The sequence below is a fragment of the Vigna radiata genome, chromosome 1 (genome assembly GCF_000741045.1).
Source record: "Vigna radiata var. radiata cultivar VC1973A chromosome 1, Vradiata_ver6, whole genome shotgun sequence".
NCBI lineage: Eukaryota > Viridiplantae > Streptophyta > Magnoliopsida > Fabales > Fabaceae > Vigna > Vigna radiata.
Genome location: NC_028351.1, coordinates 12,096,438 through 12,112,822, shown reverse-complemented (window position 1 = coordinate 12,112,822; position 16,385 = coordinate 12,096,438). Strand labels below are relative to the sequence as shown.

Genomic DNA, 16,385 nt, shown 5'->3' with positions numbered 1-16,385 from the left:
TAACGGGTTTTGCTTCCTATAATTCCATGAAATTAATATAAAACTAAGGATTTTTTAAACCATAAAAGTAAAACTTAAAAATTAATTAACAAAGAAGTATATTATAAAAAATATAGAATAAATATATACATTCTTATTTTAAATATATATTATTAATGAAATATTAATGAAATCTTCAACCCACTTTGTAATATTTTACTTCTGACTATAACCTAACTCAATACATTTGACATTCTCATTTCATGTTATATGCATATCAACCTATTATTAAATACAAACAAAAGTCATTAAAAAACATTAATATTATAAACCAATAAAGACATGAATGATATAAAAAATATATATTCAACATTGTAATGAAATTTTTGAAGAAAAATTTATTAAGGAAAAATAAAATATTTGAAACATAATTTAAAACCTATATAAGAAAATGATTTGTTTTCCGTTTGATATATGTGACTTAAAAGTTTTATTATTATAAGAAAGATATATATTAGGATTACATAAGTGACATTTTATATTGATTATTTAACCAATATAAAGATATTTATGATATAAAAGAAAATATTTTTAACATAATTGTAATAAGACTTTTGAGAAAAAAACTATTAGGAAAAGACCAATATAACATAATCAACCGTAGCTAATTTTCAATTTATTGAAATTGAATGCAAAATATCAAACTCTTTATATTTTTGTTATTTTTTTAATTTTATATATATATATATATATATTAATATTGTGAAGTTTAATTTAGTTTTACATTACTTAATACGATAAGAGATTGTTATTTATTTAATTATACGTTTTGTAAACTTTAAAACATACAACAAAATAAATATAATGTAGATGGAGGCATACAATTTATGTTAAATATATATGTTGATATTTGTATGTTAAACCACATGTATTTTGTTCTAACAAAATATATATATATATATATATTAATTATTCAAATTTTATATTAAATGCTTAAAATAAATTACCACTCGTCTTATATAAATCGAATTTGAATTTGAATGAAATCATTTAATGATTTTAAATGGTAGGAATATATTTAGATTTGTTAAATGGTTAAATTCACATTATTAATGCAAGCAATACAGCTATGACCAATAAATTGATTATATTCTTAGAAACTTCGTTGTTAAGAGATGACTTTTGAATTATTTAAATCAATACATATGAGAGTAATAATAATAAAGTATAATAAAATTAAGGTTTGAAAAGAAAAAAAAAAAACAAGAGAGGTAAAATACAATCCCAACCTTTGTTATCCATGCTTGCAATTCAATTTTAATTTATATTTTATTATTACTTTATATTATACTATACTAACTATTATACTCTGACAATTAAACAGCATTATACATAATAGGTTCAATTACTTAAAAATAACTGCAGGTTAAATGTTTTGTTTATTCTTCACAAAACATATTATTTTCTAATTAAAAATTAATTTTATATTACTAAAACGCTATCTCCAAAACTGGTTAGAGAATCATTTCTCTTCAAATATTTATTTTATGATAACGTACTTTAATAATATTTTATATTGATATACATAATCACTATTATTGTTTATGAATTGTGAAATAATTTTAAAATAATAAAAGAACATAAAAATGATTTAAAATATTTTAAAATATCACTACCTTTATTTTGTTACGAGAAGGACCACCGTTTCGAATATGGATAGTTTTTCTCATTACGATTTTATTTGAAAATACACATTTCAAACATTAGAAAGAAAAAATATTTATATAATATATTGAATAAAAAGGTAATTAGTAAAAAATGAACGTGTATGAATTTGACACCTGGACCAATAAATATTATATTATATTACCATCCTTATCTTGTATTTGTTATTTATTTCTGCTGTTGCATGTGTTGGTTGATATCAACATCCACACAATAACACTTTTTTTTCTTAGCCATGAATGTGGTCCTGCTTTTTCCTAAAATCACGATACCACAACACAACAAGTACATCAATACGACATGCAAACTTTGCTGTCTCATACCTATTTCTTAAATTTATATATATAATATATTAAACTTGTGGAATAGTGTGAGCTTTCTTGCTCAATCTATTTATAATTTGCTGTATTCCACGTACAAACTAAACATTTGAGCTATACATGATTTAAACTTTTATAACATGCAAAAGTAATCAAATATTATTAAACTTTTATAACATGCAAAAGTAATCAAATTATAATATAATGCACATGATATGTTAACAATTTCTTTTAACAACTTTTTCTAACAATAAAATAAATGTCACGATTTTATTGGTCTATTTATTTGAAATAGATCAATCATAAACTATTATGTATTGTAAAAAAGTTGTTAAAAAAATTCTTAAAATAACATTTTACTATTATTATATATGGCTTGTGAGTTTTTGCAAACTTTTATTTTCAACTAGGTTAGGTTAGTTTACAAGTTTTTTTTTTTTAGTTTACGTGAATTTTAACTACTATTGTTGTGAGATTTGTGAAAAACCTAAATAAATAAATCTTGTAATTAGAATATGAAGTAATCAAATAAGAGTCATCATAACGTGGTGCAAGAAGTAATTAAGTACTCCTATGAAAGAAAAGAAAAGCCCAATAAAGCTAAGCTAAGCCCAATTAAGTTGTGTTGAAATGTTAAGCTTTACACATCTCAAGAAAAATATGATTGAAACATAAAGGATTTAACTCTTCACTTCCTTTTATTATAACAACACTACAAGATTGAAGTTACAAGGTTTTCAACACAAGGAAAAAAACAACATAAAATATAGCATAAATTATTATACAAGAGCCCAGAATGAAATGCCTCATATGTTATAATTACAATAGCTAAAGTTTATGGTGATGATTAAAGAGAAATTACCCATTGAGAGTATACTTCCTAGAAAATATAATACCCTATGAACAATATGATTGAAAATGTACTTGCTATGTTCAGTCCAACCTTCTCAGCAAATAAGCAACTTGAACTTCCTTTGTCAGAGGCATGATCCAATCACTGTAAAGATCAGCAACCAAACTTGGATTTATTTTGTAGACTGGCTCAGTTCTGTGTTCCTTCAAATTTATGATCACTTCTTGCCCATAAGTCTTGGTCTTCATGTCAACTCTCCTCTTGATTGCCTCTTCAACTTCAGGATATGTAAGCAATTCCATCAATTTCTCTTTGTCCTGAGAAAACACCAAGTTGATTATGTGAAGAATCCAGCTTACAGAAAAATGAAAACAACCTCAAAATTGCCCCTTAGCAATATACTAAGATTGTAAACACTTGAAACTTGTAAAGCATGTCCATCAAAATCAGTACTCCTTCTGTTCTGGTTTATAAGCAAAAAAGGACTCTTTTTTCTCTCAAATATAAGCAAATTCAAACTGTTTCAACTCCATTTGGTGTTAACTTTTCTAACATTCGGTTGTATTATCATTATGTGTACAAGAAAAGTGAATTTTAAGAAAATTAGAAACTTAGTAAAATTTAATGAAACTAACTGATTTTCTTAACCTGTATGAACTCAGCCATTTTTATACTTACAAATGAGATAGAAGGTAGTACTATTTACCAGAAAGCAAACAGATGTTATTATACATGACACAAAAATCTAATGACATAAATTTAGCACCAGAAGTTTATCACTACTATAATGAAATGTTTCCAGTTTGAAGCAGATTTCCATCAAAATCAGTACCATTTACCAGAAACCAAGCAGATTTATTTTATAGATATGACAAGAAAAACATATGACACAAAATTAGGATGATTTGTTTATCACTAATCGGATAAAATGTTTCCATTGTGATTGTGAAGCAGATTTACCGTTGATAGTATGAATCCATATAAGCAAATAAGTAACAAATTGTATTGTATTGTACCTGAGCTAAAATGGCAGGCTTATATGAATCGGGAGAAGCTTGATATTTTGCCTCGGCTACAAACTTTCCATAATGGATTCTTTTTGAAAGAACCTGCAGTCACAACAAATCACAAGTTTCCATGAATATAAGAGACACAATTTATCATTACAATCTAAACTTACTAAATTGAGGCAGTGAAATTGGTGAATTTTTCAGAAGGAAACTTGCAAGCTATAATAATTTCCACCAATCCATGTTCAAACAATTCACTAGTTGATCTTATTTTAATGAGGGTCAGCTTTCTTTTCTTCATTACAGTGAAAGGTTTTCAAAAAGAACAAATCAATTGGGCTTCACATAACACATGTACTAAGGTTAAATACTGATAGGTACCAGAAATAAGAAAGCTCAGTACAACCGTATAATCATTGTATTAGTAATGAAATCAGGACTGTATCAGAATGATACCAGTGCCTGAATCAGGAAAGAAAATACAGAACAGTAAGAAAAGTAGAAAGTATCTCTAAACAGTTAGAGAGTTCCTAGTCTCTCCCCTAATATCTTCCTAGTCTTTATATCCATACAACAAAATCACTCCTTTCTTACCGTGCTAGCTCAGCAGTTTGTTACATGGAAGCATTCTTCTCATTCTCTATCATGCCATTTTGATCCCCTACTTTGTCATTCATTCTCTATCTAACATACACCTTAGATAATTTGGGTTTGGGCCTAACTATTTATGGGTTCCTATCAACACTCCCCTCCTCAAGATGCACCTGAGTGTAGATAGAGCTTCCCACAAATTTTCAAAATCTGGCAAATCCTTCCACCTAATAAGAATTTCGAAATCCCCTTGTTGGTTCCTTCTAACAGTAAGCACTTCTGCTGGTTGAACCTTCAATGCCCAATCATTTGCTAAAAATAGAGGTAACGGTTAGCTGGTGATTGTTGTAGTGATGGATTTCTTCATTGCAGAAACATGGAAAACTGGGTGCACTTTGCTTCCCGAAGGTAGTTGCAGTGTATAGGCAGCCAGACTAAACTCCACAATTTCCTAAGGCCCATAATATCTCGGACTTAACTTATGACTGACCTTTTTAGCCAAGCTCTTTAATTTATAAGGTTGTATCTTCAACTACTGGTGTGCAATACAGTAGCCTACTCCTTCATCTTGTAAGGCTTTAATCACCCTTGAACACCTTATTGCCTCCTTCATCTCCCCATTTAATAATCATGTTTCGAAAATTAGCTTCAATGTCACCAAGGTCAGCCAACTAGTCCATACCTAACACCACTACCACCTCCACGGTATAAATAGGGGTATTCTCCACTTAAAGATCAAACTCGGCTACTAATCTTCTAGAAAGGAAGTTGTTGGTTGCTCTACAATGGAACGATATCAGCACTCGTCTTTGGCCAATAGTTCCCCAAATCTCAAAAGATTTGTGATAGGTCAACCCCACCTTACTTTTCAAAGACAATTGAAGTGTCTTGTGCTCCAACTCTGGTTTTTCTTCCTCTTCTTCATCCCAATCCTTCGATTCTTCCTCCCCCCATTCTTCCATCAAAATTAGCTCATAATGCTTCATCCTGCATTCATGTTCAGGGTCCCTACTTCTCCCCACACTTAAAACACAACCCCTTCTTAGTTTGTTCTAGCAACTCAACTTGCGAAAGCCTCCTACCCATAGTGTCTTTCTTCTCTCCACTAGACCCATTTAGTGGTTTGGGCTAAGTTGGTTCCATACTTCCATAATTGGGCCTTTGAGCATAGAATTTATTCTTCACAATATTTACCATTGCATTATTCGATCTACTCATATTCGTCACTGTTGGAGGAGTCCCCTTCTCACTCGTGCTCACTTTCTCACCGGAGCCTAATACCCCTTTCTTCAAAGCCCAATTCCTCTTTCCCAACAATAGGGCTCGATTCATGAGTTCTGATAGTGACTCCATGTTGTATAGCTTCAGTTCGGCTTGCAATTCTTCACGGAATCCGTTTAGAAAAATTCCTTTTAACATTACCTTATCAGTGTTTTTCAATGGGATTGAAATCATCTCAAATTTTTCGCTATATTCCATGACTGTCCCAGTTTGCTTAATGCTCAACAAGGGCCCAAAAGGATTATGCACTATCTCTTATTGAAACCTTTGAATCACTGCCTCCTTTAACTGGACCCAACTTGGTAAAGGTGTTTCATAAGTATCATCTCCAAAAAAATATTGGAATCTCCAATTTTCTCCCTTTGTAATCCCTCCTTGGTGGTTGACTCCCCCTTAAAGAATCACGAGTTCTGGAAAAAGGTTCAGAAACTCGTGATGAAATAGCTCGACTACCCTGACTCTCTCCCTCCATTTGTCGTTTTGGAAAACGTCATTGTCGTAATCGGCTGCTTGTGTACCCTCAAATTTTCTCCTTTAGTAGCTTTTTGATTTCGTCCATTGGGATTCACTGTCATGCTTCCGTTCAAGCATACTTTTCTCTAAATTTTCAACTCTCGACTCCATTGCTATTTCATAACCATCCAAACCCCGGGAATCGTGAGCTTTGATACCTATTGATAGGTACAAGGAATAAGAAAGCAAAAGTATAGCTAAATAATCACTGTATTAGTAATGAACAGGACCGTATCATAATGACATCAATGCCTGAATCAGGAAAGAAAATACAAAACAATAAAAGTAGAAAGTATCTCTAGACAGTTAGAGAGTGCCTAGTCTCTCCCAAATACCAGCCTATTCTTCCCCACTCTCTTCCCATGCTTTATACCCATACAACACAATCACTCCTTTCCTACCGTGCTAGCTCAACAATTTATTACATGGAAGGATTCTTCTCATTCTCTATCATGCCATTTTTATCCCCCACTCTGTCATTTATTCTCTATCATGCCATTTTGATCCCCTACTTTGTCATTCATTCTCTGTCTAACATACACCTTGGATATTTTGGATTGGGCCTAACTATTTTCGGGTTCCTATCAAATACCAAAGAGGAAATAAAAAAGGATATGAATGATGGTACAGAGATTCATATATAATAGAACAATATGCATTGAGATACCTTAAAATGAAGTAAATAAAATAATTGAAAATACAATGTTGTACAACCCCTGGAAACCATTTGAATGTAGATATGAACTCAACTATAGGAAACTAATAGTGTGTACCTGCAAGCATGTTACATCACAAACAGCGCTAGATCCAAGGTTACCATCATCTCCTTGCTTAACTATTTGAGGGATGAGAACCCTAAAGTACAAGCTCCATACTTTCTCGTTTATATTAATTGACTCGGCAATAGGGTGCAACACCTATTCATACATGACACAAATTCAAAGAAGAAGCAATTAGCACAAGAAAGATACAACACCAATTTATTTTGGTACATGGATATAGTCCACATAGTATTCCAAAGATGACAACTAAGAACTACTCTATGCTCGCAAGGCATGTCATCCCCTGGCCAACCATTTTTATAAATTCATTAAGCATATAAGAAGTACAGAAAGAATTAAACCGTAATTTTTTTGGTTAACAGCTAATTGATTTTCCTTCCACTCGTTTTACAATTCACTTTACTAGGCAAACATGTTGGGTTGAAGTATAGAATGGTCACTCCCCAACTTGGTGTACATATTTCCCTTTTCATATAACTAATGTTTCAATTACATAGAGAAAACTGTCATTTTAATTCATCAAAAAGAAACACATCTTACAGATGTTATACTTCTATAAGGAACTGCTTCTTTACAATTAAGCTTTTAGAAGCCAGTTTCGATCAGTTTTAAAATTCTATAAAAAACAAGAATTCAATAATTGACATGTCATCTTTGGGACTACATCACTACTAGAGATACAAATGGACTTGGGGAGGAGATTTCAAAGAGTTCTACACATTTGTTATTCCATCTACTTGAAAGTGTAGCTCAGTGCAAGTGAACATAATAAACTTAGCAGCAACAGAAAATCTTAACATTACAAACTTGATTACTGCTATGGAATATGCTGTACCTGAGGGTACTGCAATGGTGGTAACATTGGTTCAGGTAGGCCTTCAGGAAAGAATGGATGCTCATCGGGGCTCTTGTACCTGCCCACCTTCAGTGGAATGGAAATTCAGTCCATGAAATCAATATTTTGAAAATGAGAGACAAAATTTATTGCAGTTGGATTTGAGGATGAAAGTTTGGATGCACATCACAACAAAGTAGGCATGAATTTATAAACCATTAATGAAATAAATTTTGGGGACAATATGATAGGAAGAAACGGTTAAAATAGCTCATCAATTGAGCAAAAGGGTAGACTTTTGTGACAGTTAAAATTGGTAGGGAGAGCTTGGATGTTTTTGGTAGAAGAAATTCAATACAGATTTTTTTTTATGCACATCCTCAACTACATTATAAAAAATAAGCTTAGGTTCAGACCTTGGCATGAAGCTTCTCAGTTTCCCTCAACATGTACTCCACCAACGATCCATGAAATTCATTCATGGAGAAGGCATCTGGATCATATGTATCTTCATTGTAACAGTATTGTGATCGCTCCAAGAGACTGAAGATGATGCTATCCTCTTGACGAATTAGAGAATGCCTTATCTGATCAAGGGTCAGATATTCACTCTCATCAATTCTTTTCTTTATTGGCACTGATCTACACAGAAGAAATAGGGCAAATTTAAAACATGACTGAACAAAATATAAAAAAAAAGGAAAAAATGATGGGGGAAGACAACGCTTGCAACCTCGGTATCCCTTCTTGACAGCCAATCACAATTGAAAGCATAACAAAAGAAGAATAGAAATCAACATATTAAAGTATAAAATATGAACTCATAAAATGTATAAATATAAATTTTATCTCTATCCATCATGAATAGTTATACATGTAATTTTTTAGTTACTGTAGAATGAACAAACTTGTTTCACATTGTAATATCAGATTGGTTGATAGTATAAAAAAAAAATCCCACTATCCATGCAATATTCATAAAATATTCAATGAAGAGAAAAGCATCAACAACAGTACTAAAAATATAAAAAACACACTTTCGTCATAAAATTACAGCCTTAAGTAATAAAAAAGTGTTTTAATCCCCTTACTAGCAAACCTTAAAATTAGAAAATAAAAGGACCATTGACGTGACTCATCAAGAACATACAAGGAACCCAATTCCATAATCATGCACTTTCCTCTTTCTAATCCACCAAGTCCCATTGAATCCCAAACCTTGATCATGAATTCTAAACACAATTTCAATTACAAACACCCAAATGAAAAAAATCGAAACTTTCAGATTAAAACGAAACCCCACGTGAATGCAGATGATTTAACGGTTCTTACTCGATGGAAGCAGCGCGTGGGCGGAAAGAAAGACTGCCTTTTGGAAGAAAATCCGAAGTGGGGTTGAAGGAAATCGAAGCCCTGCGAGGTGTGGGATGAAAAAGGCATGTGGGTGTGGAAGGAAGGAAATGGGTGTTTGTGAGGAGCTTGGACTCCATTGGAGAGAAAGAAAGAAACAAAGAGAAAGTGAATTGTGGTTATGGAAAAGTGAGAAAGAGAGAAAAAGAGGAAGAGTTAAGAAAGAGAGAGAAATGAGAATTGAAACATTGGAAAAGGTTTGGTGGGTGGGAATAGAACAGAGTATTTGGTTGTGTGGACTCCTGAAACGTAGTAGGTGGCGATGTGAGAACAGACCAAAGACCACACCAAACACTGACGTCGTTACAACTTTCGTCTTCAAAATATTTGCCTTTTTAAGGTAAAATATACAAACAATTAGAAGAACTAGTGTTTTGTTTTATTTGGATAATTATAATTAAAAACATTTTAATACCTGTCATTCTCTTATTATTGGTATACGATAATATGATAGTGTTTACCATTATTATTAAAACTATGAGTTTTTTTTTCTTAAGACATATCTTAAATATATTTTTTTTTTAAATAAAATCTCCTTACAATATTCCTCCAGTTACTAAAAAAATGCACCTTTATCAATTTTATCTAGATCCACAAATTAAATAAATAAAAAGTCATCATTTTACTTTATTTAACACTATTTTGTATTATCTTTTACTTTTTCTTTTTCTTTACCGATACAAAAGTTATTTCTTTGTTATAATTATTTTACTTTTTTTATAAATGTTATAAAACAAATGTAGAATGGTAGAGGATAATTTCTCCATTTTAAATTATCAGAAATTTAGTAGTGCCTTTATAAAACCTATAGATGCTCCATTAAAAAAAATAGATACCCAATTTAAAATACAAATAATAATTTAATATACATTTTTAATATATATATATATATATATATATATATATATATATATATTATTTTTTACACTTTAAATTGGAATTATTGAGTGAATTCAAAATAAATTTATTTTGAGTTTGAGCTAGAAGGAGTAAAAATTAACTGCTTTTATTTTTCTCAATAAGATTAGGCTTGTTTTATAAATTATTCATAATGATAGATGAAACTTTGGTCAACTTTATTAATGAAATTGGTATTGAGGAATGGTAGAGTGAAGTAAAGTTTTCCATTAGGTGGTGGTGGGATTAACATGCATAATACTTCCTAATTTTCTTATTTGACTACCGATGTGACCTATCCATTTTTAATTTGGCTTGTTTAGCATGCATAATACTTAAAAAAATAGTAATCTTTCAATTCTAAATTTGAGTATTTTATAAATATAAGATTTTAATGTAAATAAATTAGTTAAAAAAACTCAGAGATTAATGATATAATATTTATTACATTTAAATAAGGAAGAATAGTATATAAAATAAAATTTAAATTTGTGCTTATACCATACATTATATCGATAACACAATCAATTACATTCTACACACAACTATATAACAACAAAAAAGTTAATGTGAATTGTAAGGTGTGATAAGTTAGTCCGCATTTAAACTCGCATATAGTCCAAATTTTGCTAATGACTTGGATGGGTGAACTTAAACATCTAACCACTTGGCATAGTGATTGTATTTCCATTATATTTTGTCGATTTTGATGGAGGAATGACAAGTGAACGGGTGAATGGAAGTTTGAATATTTTATGTTCATTATAGTTATCATTTTTCATCTTTATTCATATTTTTATATTCAATTATATACAATTTGTGACTCATATCAAGAGAGAGAGTTTATACTTTTATATTCGTACCCATATATCCAAATTCATCTTTTATTATTTTAAATATAAATTAAATGCTTGTTTGCAACATCAACAAAAATAAAATAAATAAAATATAATATTACTGAGTATTCAATATTAAAATGACATGTATTTCCTTTTTTTCCAATATCAAATATAGGAAAAAAAACTATAATTATAGAAATATTAAGATCGTCAAATGTCAATTGGATAAAATATAAGTAATTATAGGAAATGATAGAATAATCTATTATTACTTTTTAAAAATCTCATAATCAATTAACTGAGTCATTTGAGAATACAGAAAAAAGTCTGAAAAAGTTATCAAGTGTTAGTGTGCTCAGATTAAGTCTTGTGAATAGTTTAAGCTTGCGCTTAGTGGGTCTAAGGTCGAAGCAGTTCTCTTCAAGTTGATTAAGTAGGTTCTTCCGTTCGTTTGTCGAAGGAATGTGTTCTATGTCTTTTAATCTTTCTATATTCTGATTGTAATCTGAAACCATATTTTAGTGGAAATAATTAACCACTCTTTATAGTGATTAACAATTGGACTTAAAATCTTTTGATTCGAACCAGTATAAAAATATTTTGTGTGATTTTCTCTATCTCTATACTTTTAGTTTACCAACTGTTTGATAAAAGTTATAAAAGAAAATCACTAATTTTGAAAAAGGAACCAATTCACCCCTTCCCTCTTGGTTATTGAGTGTAACATGCTCATTAAACCCTTTTCGTTGTGCCATATTAATCTCAACAATTGCTTTTGGTTTACTTCTTTGAAGGGCTCCTGTGCAATGAAAAGTGTTTAATAAATGCAGCTGCTAGAGGCCCTCTAATGGACAAGACCCTAACAAAGGCAAGGAAGTTGTTGTGTAAGTTGATTGGTGAGAATCCAATTGAGGTAGCAAAGGAAGAACCTGAGCAGGTTTATTCTAAACTTGACATTCCTATTTATGTCTCTAAGGTTCAAGAAAATTTTAATGCTTTTGAATTGTTAAAACTTGAAACCATAAAACCTGTTTTGGATTTTGTTATTGATATGCATGTGCACACTCATGTTTTAGATTCTTTATTTCCTATAAAGCACATTCACATACCTGATGTTCACCACCCTTGCATTGATTTTGAATTCTGTGATAACTTTAAGGATGCAGCTGATGACTTGGAGATTGGTAAAATAATTTTCAATAAGCAAAAACAAGTATATTCTAAACTTGATATTCTAGTTGTTTTACCTTATTTACCTATGCATTTGAATGCCTTTGATTTGCTGCACATTGATTCTATAGAGTCTATGACTGAAACTAATACAGTTTTGAATGATCATGCTAAATTTTTTTATTCAGTTTCAACCATTAAACCAATTGGTATAAACGTTGCTATTTTTAAATCAAATGTGGATGATTGCCTTGATGAAATTTTTAATGATAGTAGCCTTGAATTGACTTTTGATTCTGCTGATGATGCATATGTCAGTATTGCTTTTGAGATAGAAACTGCGCAATATGTGAACTTTATAGAGTTAGGACTAAACTTTGGTTTAACATAGTTTTTTGAGAATTTCAAATGTGATTGTGAATCTGGTTCTTGCTCCCTTTGTACTAAAATAAATTCTGTAATACAATCAGATTCCAAAGTCCTAACAAATGTTACTAACTTGAAACTTGATCATAGTGCAGAGTTAAAGGAGGCAAAGAATGCTGAAAACAGTAATGTTGTTATTTAGGAGGAGGAAAATGCAGAAAGGCTTAGAAGGGTCTTTAGTCTAGTGTCATACACTCAACAACTGCCAGTGGAAGGAGAGTTATTGTTGGTGCAATAGTTTGCTTGGAAAAGAGAAGTCACATCTTGCTTTGGATGGAAGAGAAGCGCTGCTCCCAAAAAGTCCCGGGTAGAAACAGATTGATGTAGTCAGGGAGTTATTGCAAGGAGTGGTTGGGTGCATAAGGAGCAAATTGAAAAGCTCTTTTGTTTCTTTTCTTTTTCATAGTTTTAAATATTTTCTAGTAGATGGAGTAGTTATAGATAGCATAGTAAATAGTAGAGTAGAACATATGCTATTTTTCATAAAGCTAAAAAGAATTAATTTTGATCTTTGGCCAATTTGAATAAATTTTCTTCTTATTGAAGCTTTGTAGTTGTAGTTTTCTTTTTCCAATTATTAACTTGTACATGTTGTGTTTTATTGTATTTACTTTTCATAATTTTGTGCACAAACATTTTGTGCTCCTATGAGTTTAGTTTCCTTAGCTTTATTATGTTATATTCATTCTTGTTCAAATTTAATTCTTTTTCAATTTTGTTTTGAATAATTTTGATGTTTGCTCTGTTGATTTGTATATATGTATCTTTATGTTGTTATAAACCTTTCTCGTTCGCACATTAAGAGCAATGTGCCTCTTAAGTGTGGGGGTAAGAAGATATATGTTTAAATTTTTAGCTCAGATATAGCTTTGTTGACATCTGTTTTTGTAGTAAAAATAGGTTAATTTTTTTTTCTAAGTTGATTTTCTTTTTAGTTTAGGAATAATTGAGTTGTAAATATTTAGCTCATATGTAGTATACATAGTCATTCTTGTTTCAGTTTGTAAATAATTGCTTCTAGTTTGTAAATGCTTAGTTTTTGAACTTTTCATAATCTGATTTAGGTTGTAGGATTAGGTTTTATTTTAGAGTGTAGAGTTACATTACAAGAAAAATGGGAATTACCTACTTATATTTATATACGGATTTTAATCCGTATATAGCACAAGTTACATACAGATGTGAGAACGAAGTTATATATGCATTTTACATATGAATTGTATCTACTAATATTTCTATATATAAAATTTCTATCTAATGTTGGCACTTTTATACGGGAACTTTACCTAAGGATATAATTCAAATGTATATTTAAAATCTGCATGTAATCTAGAGATGCATTACTTACCGATATTACATACGAAATTTTAAAATAAATTATAAAAAATTAATGAAAAATAAAATTAAAAGTATAATTTTAGTTGTTTTGTGCCTTGAAGGTTCTTCGTTCTAATTTTCCTTTCCTCTTTTTGACTTTTGCAAGCCTCACCCAATCCCCTCAGTTCTCATTTTCCCTAAATCCTAAACCTTAAACCATAAACCCTAATTACCCAGACCATCAATTGATTAGGCGGTCAACGCTTCCATCCCTAATTACCCTGTAGGTCAAACAACTCCCACTAAAACAATGAGTAATTGATTAGTCAAACACATGTTATTTGATCATGTTGCAAATTGAACACATTTATAGGTAAAATATACTTATCATCTTTTGGGTCTTGATTAAGTCAACCTTAATTATATGTCCATTTTGAAACCTATAAATATAGGTGTAAGGTAAGGAAGTAGGTGTTTGCATTTATTACAAATTTAAGACTTTATTGTGCTAACCGATCGATTATATTACTGACTTTAGCGTCGGAGTATCTTTGGCAGGTACCACCCTGCACAACTTGGACAAGGAGCTAGGAGAATGAATAACAACATAGCTTAGAATTTAGAGACAATTTTGGACTTATGTGACGTGGAGTTGTATGATTGTGATCCTAGAACCTACATCCAAAAAGATAATATTTGTCAAATCTTTTTAAATTGAGCAAATATATTTTTAAATATTTTTAGATCTCCATAACAATCAAATATATCTTAAAAATATTCGATTAAATAGAAGATAATTAGGGAAGATGATTACATTATCATAAAAAAGATTACAATAGTAGAAAAATCATAATCCAATGTCAATCAAGTTCTATACAAAGAGACCAAGAGAAAACAAAAAGAACACTCAACAACTCCTTCACTTGGAAGCATTCACCACTCTTGTCACTTTTATTTTCATCATGTATTCCACTTCATTCATGGAGGACTAGGCTTTTAGGACTATTTCATTATAGTCTCATCATGGATTATGAGGTTAGGTTGAAATATTGTCTTTGTTTCTTTTGATTATTGATTCGAGTTATCTTTCTTTTGTTTTTTTTATCTTTCAATCACATCAAATGTAATGGTTTTTACATCATAAAATGTTTTAATCTACATGCATATTTATCATATGAGTATAAGGGTTTTTAATTTTGATTGAGAATGTATTTTGATTGAATTTCGAAACTTTCATATGATTGAACGAGTTTTTGTTACCGATTGAGAATGTACTTTGATTAATAGTAAAAGCTTTAACAGTAATTAGTCAAGAATGTACTCTGATTAATTAACTTTTAACTTGGTTAGGAGATAAAAGAATGAATATGATTAAGTATAATAGGATTTAATTGAGAATATACTTTGGTTAAATTTATTGTGAATAATCTAAAAATGTCTTATTTTTTATTGAGAGTCTACTTTGGTTAAATGTAAGATCACCCTTAAATTAATTAAGAATGTACTTTAATTAATTTGAAAATCTAAAACAATAATCAATTAAATAATAGTTTGTGGATAACCAATGATGAATCTATTTTGGAAAAACAATGGAATTAACCTATTTTATTATAATTGTTTCAAAGTCTTTTATTTTTTCTTCATTGAAGTTCACATCAATCTTCAATGTTAATTTCATTAGGATAGATTTTTACTTTTATCTTTAAGCATTGTATTGTGTTTTATTAAACTTTCATAGTCTTTCATAAGAGTCAAGTATTGAAAAACAATTTCGTATTTATTGGAAAATGACTGAGAAATACTTTAATCCTATCTAATTTATTAACTAGTAACTTGACAATAATAAAATTATCCTGTAAAGTAGTATTAATTTAATAAAATTATCCTGTAAAGTAGTATTAATTTGATAGTATGAACCACAATGTATTAATTTGTCAATCTCCTTATTGAACGAGGGTGCTCACAATGTATTAATTTGATAGTGAGTCGGGATATTTAAAAACTTTCAACGTTGTCTCACAAGATGAACATATGTGTTCGTTGAGCGATAAGGGCAAATTTGGTGTATGGAAATTAATATTTTAAGATTTTGAAATGAAAATTTGTAAGTGCATAGTTCTGTAGTGCAAATGATTAACCATAATCTATTCTAAGAAATTGCATCATGTTGTAAGAATGTAACTCTTTGTCAGTAAACGATTATATGAGAAGTGTAAAATGTGAGTTTAATTTCTTTTAAAAATAGAGATAATGTCAATGATTATTAATGTATGATTAAATGATATTAACTAACTAATGAATGTGACATGAAAACATGTAATTATGAATATTTGACTTTAGAAATGTATACTTTTTACTTTTAAAAAATATATTAACATACATGTTTTATTGTTTGTGTCATTTTTAATTGTAATATTATATATGAATAGATAATATT

General features: G+C 29.9%; 1 protein-coding gene across 1 annotated transcript; it reads right to left on the bottom strand.

Annotated features, from left to right (window-relative positions):
• Positions 1–2,696: 2,696 nt before the first annotated feature.
• Positions 2,697–9,605, bottom strand: LOC106774706 (chorismate mutase 1, chloroplastic). The gene is made up of 6 exons (XM_014661753.2): positions 9,222–9,605; positions 8,306–8,531; positions 7,890–7,976; positions 7,046–7,189; positions 3,894–3,986; positions 2,697–3,194 (listed from the first exon to the last, which is right to left on the bottom strand). The coding sequence occupies exons 1-6, from the start codon at positions 9,377–9,379 to the stop codon at positions 2,958–2,960; spliced, it is 945 nt and encodes a 314-aa protein (XP_014517239.1). The 5' UTR covers positions 9,380–9,605; the 3' UTR covers positions 2,697–2,957.
• Positions 9,606–16,385: the final 6,780 nt, after the last annotated feature.

What these genes read in the sequence shown, in the direction of transcription:
- LOC106774706 (XM_014661753.2), bottom strand. Translation starts at nt 9,379, where the DNA reads ATGGAGTCCAAGCTCCTCACAAACACCCATTTCCTTCCTTCCACACCC. An exon ending in CTGAGAAGCTTCATGCCAAG is followed by an intron (nt 7,977 to 8,305) that starts GTCTGAACCTAA and finishes ATTCCACTGAAG; the next exon opens with GTGGGCAGGTACAAGAGCCC. An exon ending in AGCCTGCCATTTTAGCTCAG is followed by an intron (nt 3,195 to 3,893) that starts GTACAATACAAT and finishes GTGTTTTCTCAG; the next exon opens with GACAAAGAGAAATTGATGGA.